The sequence below is a fragment of the Vipera berus genome (assembly GCF_964194415.1).
Source record: "Vipera berus genome assembly, chromosome: 5".
In the NCBI taxonomy this organism is placed as follows: domain Eukaryota; kingdom Metazoa; phylum Chordata; class Lepidosauria; order Squamata; family Viperidae; genus Vipera; species Vipera berus.
The window spans coordinates 24040988-24057278 of record NC_138207.1 but is presented as its reverse complement, the minus strand read 5'-3'; the positions used below and the strand labels follow the sequence as shown (position 1 = coordinate 24057278).

Genomic DNA, 16291 nt, shown 5'->3' with positions numbered 1-16291 from the left:
TAGTTCTTCTTCACTTTCTGCCATTAGAGTGGTATCATCTGCGTATCTTAGGTTGTTGATATTTCTTCCGGCAATCTTAATTCCAACTTTTGATTCATCTAGCCCTGCCTTTCTCATGATGTGCTCTGCATATAAGTTAAATAGGCAGGGCGACAGTATACAGCCTTGCCGGACTCCTTTCCCAATTTTGAACCAATCAGTGGTTCCATGTCCAGTTCTCACTGTTGCTTCTTGACCCGCATATAGGTTTCTCAAGAGACAAATAAGATGGTCTGGTACTCCCATCTCTTTAAGAACTTGCCACAGTTTGTTATGATCCACACAATCAAAGGCTTTAGCATAGTCAATGAAGCAGAAGTAGATGTTTTTCTGGAACTCCCTAGCTTTCTCCATGATCCAGCGTATGTTGGCAATTTGATCTCTAGTTCCTCTGCCTCTTCGAAATCCTGCCTGTACTTCTGGTAGTTCTCGATCCACATACTGCTGAAGTCTAGCTTGTAGGATTTTAAGCATGACTTTACTAGCATGAGAAATGAGTGCAATGGTGCGATAGTTTGAACATTCTTTGGCACTGCCTTTCTTTGGAATTGGAATGTAAACTGATCTTTTCCAATCCTGTGGCCACTGTTGAGTTTTCCAAATTTGCTGGCAAATTGAGTGTAGCACTTTTACTGCACTGTCTTTTAAGATTTTGAATAGCTCAGCTGGAATACTGTCACCTCCACTAGCTTTGTTGTTGCTCAGCTTTTCTAAGGCCCACTTCACTTCACATTCTAGGATGTCTGGCTCGAGGTCAGTGACCACCTCATTGTGATTATATTCAAAAGGTACCTAGCATATATTTTTGCTACAATGTCAATCAGGCTGATGGGCCTATAATTACTAGGATCCTTTTTATTCCCTTTTTTATATATGGGGACAACTATTGCCATCTTTCACCCATCTGGTATATGGCAGGTGTTATTTATGTGTGTAAAAAGACCTGCTAATACAGGGCCCCACCAGTTGGAAAATTTCTTAAATAATTCTGCTGGTAAAAAATTCTTGCCTGGGGCTTTATTGCTCTTTAAGCTTTTAATGATGGACTGTATCTCCTTTTCTGAGACTGGTGGCCAAGGGGGGAGAGTTCTAGGATTTACCAAATCACTGTTTAAAAATAATATCTTTACCGGTTCGGTGTGGGCAAACAAGCACTGATAATAATTCTCCCAGTCCGCAGCAGAGATTGGTATGTCAAATGCAAATCTCCGTTCCTTCAGGATACCTGCTACAGAGTGCCAAAATAATACTGAGTTATGACTTCTGGTAGCCAACTCAAGTTCTGACCAGATTGAAATGGCAAAATGTTTTTTCTTTAATGTTATAGGTTTTTTTTATATTCCCTTCTTGTGTGCAGCATCTTAGCTTGTATATGGGCAGTAGGATTCCTCTGGGCAAGCCTCATGGCTGCCTTCAATTTCTTTTTCAGTTGCTGGCAATCAGGATCAAACCAGCGAGGTCTACCCACTTGGGCTCTTTTTGTAGAAGGTTTAGCTGTTAGGTGTTTCTTCAGTATGTTACAAAGATTGGAGAATGCATTGAAGGCTGACATCCAGTCAGTAGTAGATGACTGTATTGTTCTAGCCCACTTAGTAGCATTCTCTGTTTTAAGGCATTCTAATATTGCCTTAGTACCAACTTTGGCCCAAATTAACCTTTTATTTTGGGTCACCTCTACCTTTTTGGTGAGCCATCTGTCAGCCATGTTATTTGGTCTTAAATCTGAGCGGCCTCGCAATGTCACACTTACAGGCTGATGGTCGCTATTGTTGCTAAGGTGTACTGTGACCTCCGAGAAGAGGTCAGCCTTATCTCTAGACACACAAAAGAGATCTAGTACACTACTTGAATTGGCTGAGTGGTATGTATAAGGGCATGTGTAATTCTTGTCCTTACCTCCCAAAATTTGGAGATTACCCTTAAAAATTAAGGAGACTAGGAGCAGGCCAGCAGCATTACTTTTACAGTCTCTCGAGAGCTACTGAGGATGGTTATCAAAGAACTCCCCTGGGATTCCCTTCTTCTGGGCAAGCTCATACAGAGAGGGACCCAGTCTAGCATTCAGATCTCCTAATAATACCACTATGGACTGAGGGTACAGTATAGATATACCTTCTAGGATAACTTCCAAGCCCATCCAATATTCGGAATTATAGTGCTGGGATGTGGTTGGAGGAATGTACACATTTACCAATATTAACTCAAACTGGTCATATTCAAATTTGACAGCTAGAAAGTATGGATACTTATCTTCGTTATATAATTTCTCTCCCTGCCATTGCAACTCTTGCTTTATAAGAATGCATAGCCCACCAGAGGGTCTCCCTTTGTTCTTTGTTTTTAGGGCTGGGGAGGCCCATCCCTGAAAGCCTGGCAGTTGTAGTGGTTCGTCCACTTCGGTTAGCCAGGTTTCTTGAAAGGCTATTTACGTCAAATCTAGAGAGAAAGCTCATTAGTCCACTATCAACCATCCCTTTCTAGCCAGCTATGTTCCAGGTCATCAACTGTATGGGGTTCTCAGAGGCAAGGTGGTCTGGCTTGGTTGATTGGCTAGATGGTAAAAATGCCAGATGTCAACTTGACATTGGAGATGGGTCGATATCATCTAAGCTTCCCATATAAACACGTTGTGAGGTTCGATATTTCTCCTCATGGGTTGCAGAACTTGTTGTTGCTCTTCTATATCTCGGTTGCCAGTGTGCCTCTGCTCTTGCTCCAAGAATGATTTTTTTTCCAATTGGCAGGTACTCTGGCTTAAGTCTATAAATGTAGATTTATGCCCATTTTTGGAGAGGCTTAGCTGAGGGTTCATCTTGTGGAAAGATGTTGTGGGAACTTCTAAATCAAATGAGGATGGAAGCTGGATTATATCCTTATTGTTTGTCAGCTTAGGGGGCACTGGGTGATGAAGCCCTTTGTCTTTCAGTTGTTTCTCAGAGGCTGGGTCAGTCAGTGCAGTTACCCCACTCTCAGCCTGTGTGACAGCACCTTTTTTACTGTTGAAGTAAAGGCAGATTGTTGATTAAATATCTTGTCACAAGGTTGCGTGGTTAGTGGAGCCAAATTAAATAGAGGCTTTACTGTAGATTGAGTTGTTGTCGGTGCCTCTTTTAGGTCATCCAATCTTTGAATGATGTTAACTTGCTCAGGTTCTGGCAATGCACTGAATAGGTCAATCAACATTTCCTCTGGCACATCCTCAGCAGTTCCTGCAGCTGTGGGTAACACAGTTTGTATATTGCTTCTTTGCTTTCTCAGGGTCAGTTCAGTTGCAGCAGTCTCAGGCTTAGTAGTGTGAGGGCTGTTGCAGCCTATATTTAAAGCGACAGTTCCCTCTTGGTGACGCTGTTTCAGGAGTGGGCACACTTTTCTGAGCAAAAGACCCTTATTGGAAATATTGAGAAGGTGCTCACAAAGGGCTTCATTCTGAAGAGCATGGAGGGAATTGTGGGCTGCTTGAACAATAGGAGAATTCTCATACATTGCGTTCTTGCTGGCAGCCACTCTGCATGTAGTAGATCTATCAGAGTGAATTCACAGCGGAGCAGCTGGCTCAGGGACAGCCTAATAGCTTCTCTATTGCTCCAACGCCCTCTATTTACTCTCTTGTCTAAATTTGCAAAGTAACCTGGTTAGCTTGCAAACTGTAGTTATATTGGTCATCTCTTAGGCCTTTGCCTGATTGAGTGTTTTCTCTGTAGGTGTTCAAATTTTTGGGAGGAAAACAAGGTCCTTCTCTAGTTTCATTTTCTCAGCCATCCCATGTCTGTCCATGGTTATCCTCCCAAGTCCTTCTACAGTATTTGGGTGGCTCCTAACAAACTTTGCAAAAGATTCTTTCAGGCAGTCGACCTTATTTATGACAATTGACAAAAGATCATATATTGAGTTTACAGTTTGAGCTGTAAGCAAACATTGTCTAGAGAGGAAGTCTGTCACATTTTCCCCCTTTAAATTTGTTACATCTCCCTCCTGTGCAAAAAAGGCTGTTGCTGGGTTCCAAGGATGGGAGCCACTCTCTGAGAGGGAGGAAGACAGCTCTACACGCTGTTTGCTCTCCAGTTCAGTTTGTAAGTCCCACTCCAATGAGTCACATAAATTAAATTTATCTGATAAGGTGCCTGCGAATGAGTTACTTACTGGAGCAGACTGTCTGTTTGCAATATAATCTTCCATTTTCTGCTGCTTCAAAGGCTTGGATAAACTCTCTGCTGCAGAGTGCTGTCTCTTCCTTCTTTTCCCCATTCAAGTTTGTTAAAACAGGTTTAAAAATAAGTTTAAAACTATGGTTTAAAAGGTTAAAATGGGTTAAAAATGGGTTTAAAAAGTTAAAAAGGGGTAGGTTAAAAATACAATATTAAAAGAGGTTAAAAAGTTAAAATAAAAATAAAGTAAAATAAAATAAAACTTACTTTTGGAGGAGCTCTTTACAGCCTTTGCTGCCTCTCCACCATCTTGGCTCCACCCAACTGAGGAAGTCAGTATTTGTAAAAGGATCACCATGCCTCAATTTTCTATTCAGGCTAGGGCCTAGGCAATACATAGGAAACATCCTTTTTTCTTCGTTGGCTTCGACATATTGGACTGGAACAATCACTTAAATGAACTGTTGTAAGTCAAGGACTACCTGTACACCAATTACTGTATCTTATGTTATTTGTGGAATAACATAATGCTATAAATTCCTTCAGACGTATAATTAGGGTACCTTTTGATGTAGTGTATTTTTTATTTTGGGAGGATTTCTAGATATAAATATGATCTACTGCTTCAAAATCTGCTGGAAGAATGCCAGAACTGAAGAGAGTCGGAGAAGAAATCTCATTTAGAATTGTTTTTATCATCTCTTTGGCTAGATTGGCTAGAATGCATCTTATGTATGATTTTTTTTGTACAATTAGGGAGTCTGTACTGGTTTCCCATAAGAAGATAACAGAACAGCTGCAGGAAACAGTAAGGCAGAAAGTGCTGAATGAAAAGAATTGGCAAGAAAAGGTAATACTAGGTATTCCAGTTATTACTATACTTGTGTGTTTTCTACAACTTGCTTAGTTGTCAGACAATGCATCCAAATGTTTGCTCTATTATACTTTTACTTTTGTATTCTTTGCTCAAAGTTAAGATTAATACATATTATAAAAGAGTTTCCTTCCTTTGATTTTATTTCACAGAATCCCCTGAATATTTACATTTTTAAAAGCATTTAAAATTTAAAAAATTCTGAAACAAAAAATATTTTTTTATTGAAAAACAGAACAATATTGTACATAAAACAATATAAAGTACCCTGGCTGGCTGAGGAATTCTGGGAGTTGAAGTCCGCAAGTCTTAAAGTTGCCAAGTTTGAAGACCCCTGATCTAAAATATAGATTAATCTGTTAAACTTTCTTCATTTATTAAAAACTTATTTATTTGAGCAATCCGGCCTGGTTTGATGGGTTAAGGGCTGGGTTTTTAACATGGTTTTAATTACTGTTTATATCGGGCATAATATTTAATTGTTTTTTAACTTTTGTACTTCGTTTTTAATATTTATTGCCCTGTACACCGCCCTGAGTCCTTCGGGAGAAGGGCGGTATAAAAATTTAATAAATATAAATATAATATAATTTTATCCCTATAACAACAACCCTGTGAGGTGCATTAAGCTGAGATGGAATTAGTAGTTCAATCAGTGAATTTCATTGGGTGAGAATGAACTCAAACCTGCATCTTCCCAGTGCCATAATCCAGTGCCATAATCCCTGCCCTTTCTTTTTTTCCCCCAGTTAAACTATTTAGCCGTGATGTTGCTCAGCAGCAAAACTGGGCCATTTTATTGTGGGTTTCTTCACACGCATATCTAGACTCAGAAGCCTGCCTACATTGAGAAGATGAGCTGGGAAGGATTTAGCACCTAAGGCAATCTGCGCTAGAAATTTTTCTACCAAATTCCTACTTAATCCTGACTGGCTTTATCTCAATTATGTCCCCCTCAGTTGCAAGGCAAAGGGATTTGGGGGAGCCGGGAGGAGGAGTTGCACTGAAGAGGCAGGCAGGTGGACAGTGTAGATCATATGGCCAGCTGTACTTGCTGCACTTGCTGTCTTCTTGTCTTGGTTTAGCTTCTTTAAGAATGTATTTCTACTTCTGCTTGGCCATTAAACCTCAGGCTGTGAATACTTGGTTTTCAGATGTCCCACTTTTTCCTTTCAGCAGTTTCTCAGAGACAGGATATAATTTTACCATGAATTGGTCTGTTTACACAGTTGGTATCTGTTATGCAGCTTGGTATTCAACATAGGTAACCAACTAATAGCAATAAGAGACAGCACTTACATATTTGCTGACAACTATTAAAATGTGCCGAATGTCAAGTGCTCCAGAAATGCTCTCCTCAGACTAAAGAGATGATGCTGTCTTGTTCTTGGGTCATTGTGCCACTATATGGGAATAAAATGTTCTTTTTGAAAAAAGAGGGGGGAAAATCAAATAACGTGTACCCTAAATGCATTATAAACATATTGTGCAAAAACGAAGAAAGAAATTATTGCTAGACAACTTGGACAAGATAATTGAGAATTTTTTTTCAGAATTCTCATTATTATGGTTATTAATTGCACGGATTTCATGTGTTAGTTTAATGGGAAATATTTTCATTCTGAGATCAGCTTCCACTTGTGTCAGTACTGCTGACAGTGGCTTGAGAGTGCTTTAGGACTCTTTATGATCTATGTGCTTAAGGCTTAATAAACACTTTTGCCACATGTCATGATTGATGATGAAGGTACTTAAAAATGATGCCTGAGTAGAAAAACATCATTACTCTGATGCAGCAGAAAGAAATGTGTCATTAAATAGATGCCAATTTCCCAAGTTATAAGGTCAGATCTAGTCACTGAGATTGTGTTCTAACTTAGAAGCCTCCAACCTTTTGGGCACAAGGGACCGGTTCCGTGGAGAGAGTTTTTCCATGGATCAGAGGGGGCTGCCTGCCTCCCATGGATGGGGCTTCGCTTGTTTGCATGGCCCAGTTTCTGGCATGCCACGGACTGGTGCCGGTCCACAGACCATAAGATCTATGATGGATTGTGTTACCTAAAGTAGCATTTTCTTACCATGGTTCTAAATGCTTATGGGATAAAGACTTAACAACTGTCCATCAGCAATTATTAAGAAATACTGTATAGCCAGAAGCTATTGAGACTAGACTAGAAGCTATTGAGAATTGTAATCTTAATTAGTTTCCCTAATATTTTAAAGCTATTTTAGAGCTATTCAGGTTTGCAGGTGATTTTTCTTGTGAAAGAAAAATATTCTAATTTTCTAAAATAACAAAAAATAAACAACTGGAGGAAGCATTTAACCCAACTGGTGCATCACTTGACTTCTTTCTTTTGGATAGGGATTCACATTTCAACTATCCTTAAAATCCTTATACTTATGAATTAGTAAATATTACAGTACTATACAACTGTAATATTCTGTTTTAAGGATGTGTAGGTAGACAGGGACACAGTGGCTCAGTGGGTTAGGACGCTGAGCTTGTCGATCAAATGATTGGCAGTTTGGTGGGTCGAATCCCGAATGCCACGTAACAGAGTGAGCGCCTGTTACTCATCCCAGCTTCTGCCAACCTAGCAGTTTGAAAGCACTTAAAAAATGCAAGTAGAAAAATAGGGACCACTACGGTGGGAAGGTAACAGCGTTCCGTGCGCCTTTGGCGTCTAGTCATGCTGAACACATGACCATGGAGACGTCCTCGGACAGGCGCTGGCTCTTCAGCTTTGAAACGGAGATGAGCACCAGCCCCTAGAGTTGGAAACGACTAGCACACATGTGCAGGGGAAACTTTACCTTTAGGTAGACAGGATTTATCTTTTTCTTTCTATATAGGGGTTTGTGTGTGGATGTGTGGGTATGAGTCTGACAGAATTGTACACTGAACCATGTCATTTTGCAATGCAGCTTTAATAATTTATTGGCAGTGATTATTTAAATATAATTGTATGTGTAGCTGTACTTACATTTACTTTTATCATTTTATTATAGCTTTTACACAAAATTGTAACTAGTGTATAAATTTAGAAGAAAGAAAAGAAAATGATTAATATCCATATATATTGGACAACATTATTTGTTATATGTTTATACTGTCTTTAAATTGTTCAGAGATTCTTGCAGAGATTTAAAAATGTCCCATGGTGTGACACTTTGATTGAAAGCTAAGTTAATGAAATCATTATTTTATATTGGCTGAAGAAATTCATCTTTAAGTTACCATTGAAAAAGTGCAATAAAGTAGTCTGAAAGCTGATTGTCTCTTCCATTTCAGGAATCACATCATATTTTAGAATCTCTTACAGTAGGGAACAAAATAGAAAAACATGCACAATGAAAACCAATGGGTTTATTAAATAATTTTAGATTCTGGATATAATGCATTTACTTTGAAATACCTGGCTGCGTTTGGACCTCATTTCAACCCTGAGTTATAAATGTTCTCCTTTATTAAATAAAACATATATTGATTAGAGTTTCATGGATTAGAAATGAAACACTTTTCATGGTAATCCTCTTTTTCTAAATCTTTTATGAATTTTTGTGTTCTGTACTATTGTTATGGTTTGTATTCCAAAGTAATTACTGTCAAATGCTGTACACTTTTGTGTTATTTGTACATTTTTATCAAAATTGTAAATATAAGGATCAGGCTGCATGTCTTGACCAACTTAAGTCCCCTTATTTCCACAAGTAACATTGTACACTGTGTCCATTGAACATTGTGCCTATGTAAATTGAACAGAGACTTAACTGATTTCCAAATGTTTGCTTTCTAGGTTGAAACTGATAGAGTGAAAGAGCACTCCAGTCACAAAGAAGAGATTGCTAGACTCAAAGAAGAAGCCAAAATAGAACTAGATATTGAGAAACAAAAGCATCAGGAATTAATTGCAAAATATCAGAAAGATCAGTATGAGCTGCTACATACCAAGGTTTAAGCAACTGAAAATAAGCTATTTGTTAATGCATAGCCTCAAGAATAATTTAATTTCATTCTTTATGTCATAGGACAAAGGGTCACAGAGTTGTCCCATTTCTTTTTAGATGTTAATTGTTTAGTAAAGGTAAAGGTTCCCCCGCACATGCGTGCTAGTCATTTCCGACTCTAGGGGCCGGTGCTCATCTCCGTTTCAAAGCCGAAGAGCCAGCGTTTGTCCGAGGACGTCTCCATGGTCATGTGGCCAGCATGACTAGACGCCAAAAGCGCACGGAACGCTGTTACCTTCCCACCGTAGTGGTCCCTATTTTTCTACTTGCATTTTTACGTGCTTTCGAACTGCTAGGTGGGCAGAAGCTGGGACGAGTAACAGGCGCTCACTCTGTTACGCGGCACTCGGGATTCGACCCGCCAAACTGCCAACCTTCTGATCGACAAGCTCAGCGTCCTAACCCACTGAGCCACCGCGTCCCTAATTATTTAGTTCTGATATTAATAAGCAATCTACAAAATTAGCCATTCTTGTTGGAAGTCAGCAAATGGTCTCGTGTTTTAGTCACAACTGTTCAAAATGCACATATTTATACAATCAGAATTCAACTGTATGAACAGTAATACAGGTAGTCCTCAACGTATGTCCACACATGAGCCCAAAATTTCTGTTGCTAAGCAAAACAGTTGTTAAGTGAATTTTGTCCTATTTTATGACCTTTCTTGCCACAGTTCTTAAATGAATCACTGCAATTATTAAGTCAGCAACTTGGTTGTTAAAGGAATCTGGCTTCCCCATTGATTTTGCTTGTCAGAAGGTCACAACAGGTGATCACATGATCCCAGAACACTGCAATCATCATAAATATGAGTCAGTTGCCAAGCATCTGAATTTAGATCATGTTACCAAGGAGTGCTGCAATGGTCGTAAGTGTGAAAAGTCACTTTTTTCAGTGCTGTTGTAATTTCAAATAGTCACTAAATGAAAGTTGAGGACTACCTGTATAATTCCAATTTCTGAGTATTTATCCCCTTTACAAAATTATAACATTACAAGGAGTTTTCCTTACTGATATTTCTTGAGTCCTTCAGAGATGTTTTGTAGGACCAAGAACCCCATGAAACAAAAGTGACAGTTATTATATTTATTTCATACTAAAAAATCCCAATATGGGTCAAGATTTGCTTTAATCCTTTAAGAGTCATCCAAGATACTTATTTATAAAAGCAAGTTTGTCTCTCTTTGTTGTGTGTTTAAGAAGACTTATGCAATTCTTCATTTGAAAATAAAGATTTACTATATTTATTTCATTTATGTATTCAAGTTTAATGTTTTTAATCACTCCCAAATCTTGTGAATTCCACTACTATAGAGTACTTTTTAATATTCATATCATGCTAAGTACAAGCTCTTTATAAGTCTTACATGGAATGGTGTGATGTTTCCTTATCTTTGTTCTTCCAAAATCACTTAAAACTATTTAAATCTACTTAACCAAGGTATGTTTGTCAAAGTTCTCTGACAAGAATTGAATGTCAAATTTGTTTTCAGATACCTCTGTTGATATGTAATGCTACTAATAAACTGAAGGTTGAAATGGAGACACTTGAAAAGAAACTCCATGAAGCAGAGAGGAAGGTTAATGAGAAAGATCACAAGAGGGAAAAAGAATGGCAAAGCCTCAAAAGGCAAATAACTGAGCTTGAGTTCCAGCTGAAGGAAGAACAGAACATTCATAATTCAGTGACAGAAGAGATGAAAGAAGAAATTAAAAAGAAGACCTGTGAACTGGAGAAACTAACTGAGGAACAAAAACAATTGATTCAGACAATGAATCAAGTTCAAGAGGAGGTATGAACTCAACCAAAGGTCAGACCTGGTTCATTATACGATATCCATTTTTATATTTTGGTTTGTTTGAGATACAAAAATTCTAACCTAACAAATGGTGGATATTTAGACAAGGAGTGAAAATATAAGACCAGATACCATTTCAGTTGCTCTCTCTTTCCCATTATGAACAAGGATATCAACACATGGTTTAGTGCCTGCTAAATAAACCAATTCTAGATCTAAGATTATTAAGTCTAAAGCAAGCTATTCTCATCAAGGCATGGAAGAGAATCATGATATATTAATTTCTCTGCATAGAACCCATTTTCTATAAATATGTACTGTATGTATAGGACTTTCTCTTTATTCTCTTTTTTGTAAATGGGATTTCTGCTTGGAAAGAGAATCTTATGGGCCACATATTTCATAGAGGCAGGCAATTGATTTGAATATAAAGTTAGGAATGGGCAAAGTGCACATAATGCCACTCCTGTCAGGTTTATGTAGTATAATAGCTTTCTCATCATGAATTTAGAATAAATTTTAAAGTATTTAAAATTTTCAAAGCAACATACTGAATTTGTTCCATTAATTACCCTATAGTGAGCATGAAGACAAAAGGAAAAAAATGAAAAATAAAGAGTTGCAATTGAATAGTAGTATATTTAGCCAAAAGGCATTTGAGAAATCAAGTCAAAAGAGTTTAAAAGAAAACAAATCAAGAAAAATAAAAAAAATATAAGAATGTAACTTTTTTAAAGATGTAAAAGAGGAAGTGAAACCTATTTTTTATGGAAAAGAAGTGCAAGGAGGATTTGCATTTGAGTGGTTAAAATTATTAAAAAATTAATGTATGTACTTGTTCCTTTGTTGGGCGTTATTTTTATACTGTCCACTTAAAATATTCTTAGTAGTTGTTTCTTCATGGGAAATTCTGTAGTAGAGAAAACAGTCCTGTTCTTCAACAGCAAATCTCAAACCTCAGAGCCATAACATATTTCTGGAACACTGCTTTCTGAAAACTGGCAGGACAGAATGAGAACAGTCTCCTGGCTTTGTTGATTTGTTTTTTAACTGTTGTGCTGAATTCCTTTCAGTAGAAGGAATTACGTTCAGAATATTTGGAAATCTGGTCTAAATTGTTGAAACATTGGGAGTTATACTTTAGTTACCCAAGCCTGGCTAGGCCCTCAGGCATTTTTTGACAGTGGTGGTGGAAGGAAAGGGGGAAAACAAATCTAATTATAGGATTCTCATGATATATCCCTCTGATTCAAGAGGCAGGAAAGAAAAATCTAATTAGCTATCTGCCTATGGAATATCCTTTCCTAAGTTTTCCTAATTGAATTGTATCTTAAAATAGATACACTTGTCATAAAAATCATGCCTTATTATAACTTTTTGACAGTAAGCTGTGCATATAGATGAACAGAAATGATTGGAACATGGGCATTGTTTTGTGTTGTGTCAGTGGCTGTAGTTCAGTTTTTAGTTATTATCGATACATTCATTATTGTAATCTTTATTTTGACTGCATATAGTCAATCTATATACCCCACTATGCTACATACCCCTTTATATTGGATATGACTTTATTTACTTTGATTAAAAAAAGAGAAATGATGTCATGTCTTACTTAATAAGGTTTCTCTTGGATTAATCATTAGTGAAATCAGGTTCATATTATTTTTGAGCCTTCACAATTGCCCCTGGTTCATTTTTAAAAATCATTCTAAAATGCAAAAAGCATTTAAATCCTTTAAAGTAGTGGACTTTTAATTAAAATGATTAATATTTCAGTGGCAGATTTAATAGTTTTAGTGGGTACATTCAAATTTGGACTAGGTTTCTGCCATGAAGGCCTGCTACAATGAGGATGCCTTGATTTATCTTTCCACTTTTCCATTCTAAGGCTTGAAGCAAGCACTAAAGACATTTCTGGTCACTGTGGTTTTCCTGGGAAGCAAAGTCACTACTCCTAAATGAATTCAATCTCTGAAGCACTTTCATAGTTAGCTAATCGTTAAAGCTAATGTCCATCATGGAAAGCAAGGTGTCATTTTAGTGAGATAAAGCAAAGTATATTTTCTGTTGAGTTGTGCACCATGAGTCAAGGAAAAAATATTTTATGAATGAAAATACGGGTAGTTTCCCATAACAATTTAGCTTTTTTCACTTAATCCACTTAATCACAATATATGCCTTCTACATATATTAGACCTCCACTGCAGTAATTTACATCTGACTTGGAGTTGGGAATGGAAGTCCAGCAGTCTGGCAAGAATCAGCTTGGAAAAGCTATCTTTGAGAAAGTTTGTCGAGGAAAACTGTTGAAAATAAAACAGGCAATTTGAGAGACAAATTGTATGTATGTTTATGAAATTTAAAAAAAAGCAAAGCAGTCCTAGAAGAGATTGGAATAGAAACATAGAAAAAGAGACCAAAATTAGATCATCCAATGAAATCAACCTATTTTCAGAAATAGAGACTTATTCCTTCATGCTGCACATTGTTCATTTAAAGAGGAATGCCAAGTGGCTTATTCAACTGATTTGTTTTAATGGGCATTTCTCTCTGTAAATTTTGGTGTGATGCAAATCTTTCATTCTTATGTCATTGTAACTGGATTTTATCTTCATATCTAAAGAACTGGGGGGTTAAGCAATGGCAAATTGCAAATTGATTGTGATATGCCATAAGGCGATGGGATTCTAATTATACTTTTAAAGCTGCTTAGTATATCTAAAATATAGTAACACTTTAGATGTCAGGCATAATATTTTTATTAACCACACCCATGATGAGAAACACAGTAGCTAATAAGAATAATTGTCACCTGGATATGCTGGTTATCTGTGGCATGGTTGTAACCATTTCAGTACACAATGTGTTGACTGCACACGCTGTTCTGAGTACACTATGTTTTGAGATGCTAAAAACACCCAATATTTATATATCTGTTGTTGTCATCTCAATAATGTCTTATGAAATATGTCTTTCTTTATCCTCATAGAATGCCCTTCTCCAGGACACTGTACGCAGGGAGTGTGAGGAACGCTATGAGCTTACTGAGGCTTTGGTTCAAGCTAAAGAACAAGTCATGGAACTAAAAAAACTTGGTGGAAACTTTCCCTTGACACAGTGTTCCCTCGACCAGGGCAGTTCAACTTCCTCCTTGACTTTGATCAACAGTCAGAGGTGCCCAAAAGCTTCTAAAAGGATGACATCTGAGATTTCAAGGACCACTAAAGCAGTAGTGTGTGGTAGGAATCAAAACAGCTTCAGTGTTAGCTTGCCTGCTCTACCTACATTGCAGTCACCTCAAAGGAGAACGTCTCTAGATGAATCCAGGAGAAGGATCACAGCAGTTATACAAAGACAAATGAGTCAGCTATGATGAGAAAAGAATTGCTACCCAGGAACAACAACTTTGGTACATTATCTAAGTTTCTTAAAATGAGCCTTCAAGAGGTAATGTTACAAGAAAATACATTTGTGGGAATAAACATGTTTTTAGGGATGAACATTTTTATGCTGGCAGCATGCTATTAAGCTATGAGGCCATGCTTTGCTTACCAAGCAGTTTGAATTTTATTATACAATCATGCTTCCTCATTTCAATCACAAAATGGTGATGACTTCAGTATAGTGGTTTCTGGCTTGCCACTGCAGGCAGCAAGGTCCAACGCATAAATTTTCCTTCCTGTTAGACATTCACTTAATCTAGCAAAGTAAAAGTCATAGAGAAACATCCCAGTCTAACTTTGTAATACCTCATTAAAAAATACGATGTCATCAAAACTAGACTAGACATATTCTTGTGATTGCCTGCCTGGCTACATATGATTACGGGAGCCACCCAGCTCAATGTAAATTAATATATGCATCGTGTGTATATGAAGTACAACAAATTAATTTAAGTGATTTCCTTCCTTTCTTCATTTCCCCATCCCCTGAACATAGACCCACGGATTCCATTTTGCAATGGTATTTTAACTCACTCGTTTCCATTGTTACCATGTTAATAAAAACCTTCTGAATTGTTTGTACAATTGCCAGTTTTCTTCTAAAATCCTTACCTATATTGAGGCTCGTAGAGAGAAGCCATCTATGGCAGATAAAGTACAAAAGTGTCTCAAGTAGAGCGGGATGTTTGTCCCAGCAGCCAATGATACTCCTGCATGTAGCTCTGTGGGAATATATCTTCCCCAGCCATTACTTTCAGCCACAGTATTTGTCTACAGAAGAGGGCCTAGATCAGGGGTAGGCAACTTTGGCTCTTTTATGACTTGTGGACTTCAACTCTCAGAATTCCTGAGCCAGCCAGATCCTATTTAGGGTAATGACTTTTATCTCTGGGTGCTGGCACCGTTATAAAAATGATGAAAAGAAAACATCAAAAATTGTGATTATGTTGAAAAATGGTTGGGCTACAATTGTAGATGTTATAATTAGAGAAATGCTAAATGGTTGGTGTAAGGAGCGGCTGTATGGTTTGTTTAATGAGTGTAAAGGCTGCAACCTGTGCCCGATAATTGGAAAAATGCTATTATTGCTCCCTGTACAAAGGAAAAGCTAGCAAGAATGAATGCAAACACTCCAGGGAAATTACTTTGTTATATTTTCCTGAGAGAAAATTTTGAGAAGAACTCTTGGAGGAAAAGTCAGAGTATTAATCTAAAAAAAATAGCCAACCAACCAACAACTAGTGAACCATTCAGTGAAAGCTCTGGAAACTGTTGACTCTAGTTTAAATGGATATCTTCAGTCTTGAAAAAGGCAGTTGGGTGGATTACGATGGCATTTTCAAATATCAACAAGGTTGTGCTGTAATGCAAAAGAAGGCTAAGACCTGTCCACTATTATTTTGAAGTGCAGTGATCTTCATACTGTTTCATTCAAAATTTTTATGTATCTATATATTTATTTAAAGCATTTATGTAGCCACCCATCTTATACTGAACTCTAGGTGGCTCTCAATCAGGAAAATAAAGAGAATGACCTCAAACTCATAGTGTAGAAAGGCAAATACTATTTCACAGGTATGACAGACCAAGTGGGATGAGTCTCCTAATGGCAACAGAACAATTGAAGGATGCAATTTGCCTCCAAACAGAAGCAATAAGAAAAGGAGCTCTACATTATGCTTAAAAACATCCATATGGTGCTGTTGAGAGAATCTGTTACAATAAATAAATAAAATATTTCAAAGAAGAGCAAAGTAGTTATAATAAGGAACCTTAATTATCCCAACCTTCCCCCCCAATTTAATTAAACATAAGTTTGCCAAACTTGGTTTTTTTGAGAAATTCCTGTCCTGGTTTGCTGACAGCAGTCTCCTTCAGAAGGTAGACAAAGCAGAAGGAAAAGAGCTACTTTTTGCCTTAACAGGATCAACTAATGAAGAGGTGGAGGGAATGATGATCAGATTGGCAGCTGACAAAAAA

The 16291-nt window shown here is 37.4% G+C and overlaps 1 protein-coding gene across 1 annotated transcript in view; it reads left to right on the top strand.

Annotated features, from left to right (window-relative positions):
- Positions 1–14050, top strand: part of LEKR1 (leucine, glutamate and lysine rich 1) — a gene marked incomplete at its 5' end in the record, with an annotated part of 51422 nt that extends 37372 nt beyond the window's left edge. The window contains 3 exons of the mRNA XM_081329993.1: positions 4941–5034; positions 10563–10880; positions 13858–14050. Of these exons, the coding sequence (XP_081186119.1) occupies positions 4941–5034; positions 10563–10868 (400 nt within the window). The 3' untranslated portion in view covers positions 10869–10880; positions 13858–14050. The remainder of the gene's footprint in view (positions 1–4940; positions 5035–10562; positions 10881–13857) is intronic.
- Positions 14051–16291: the final 2241 nt, after the last annotated feature.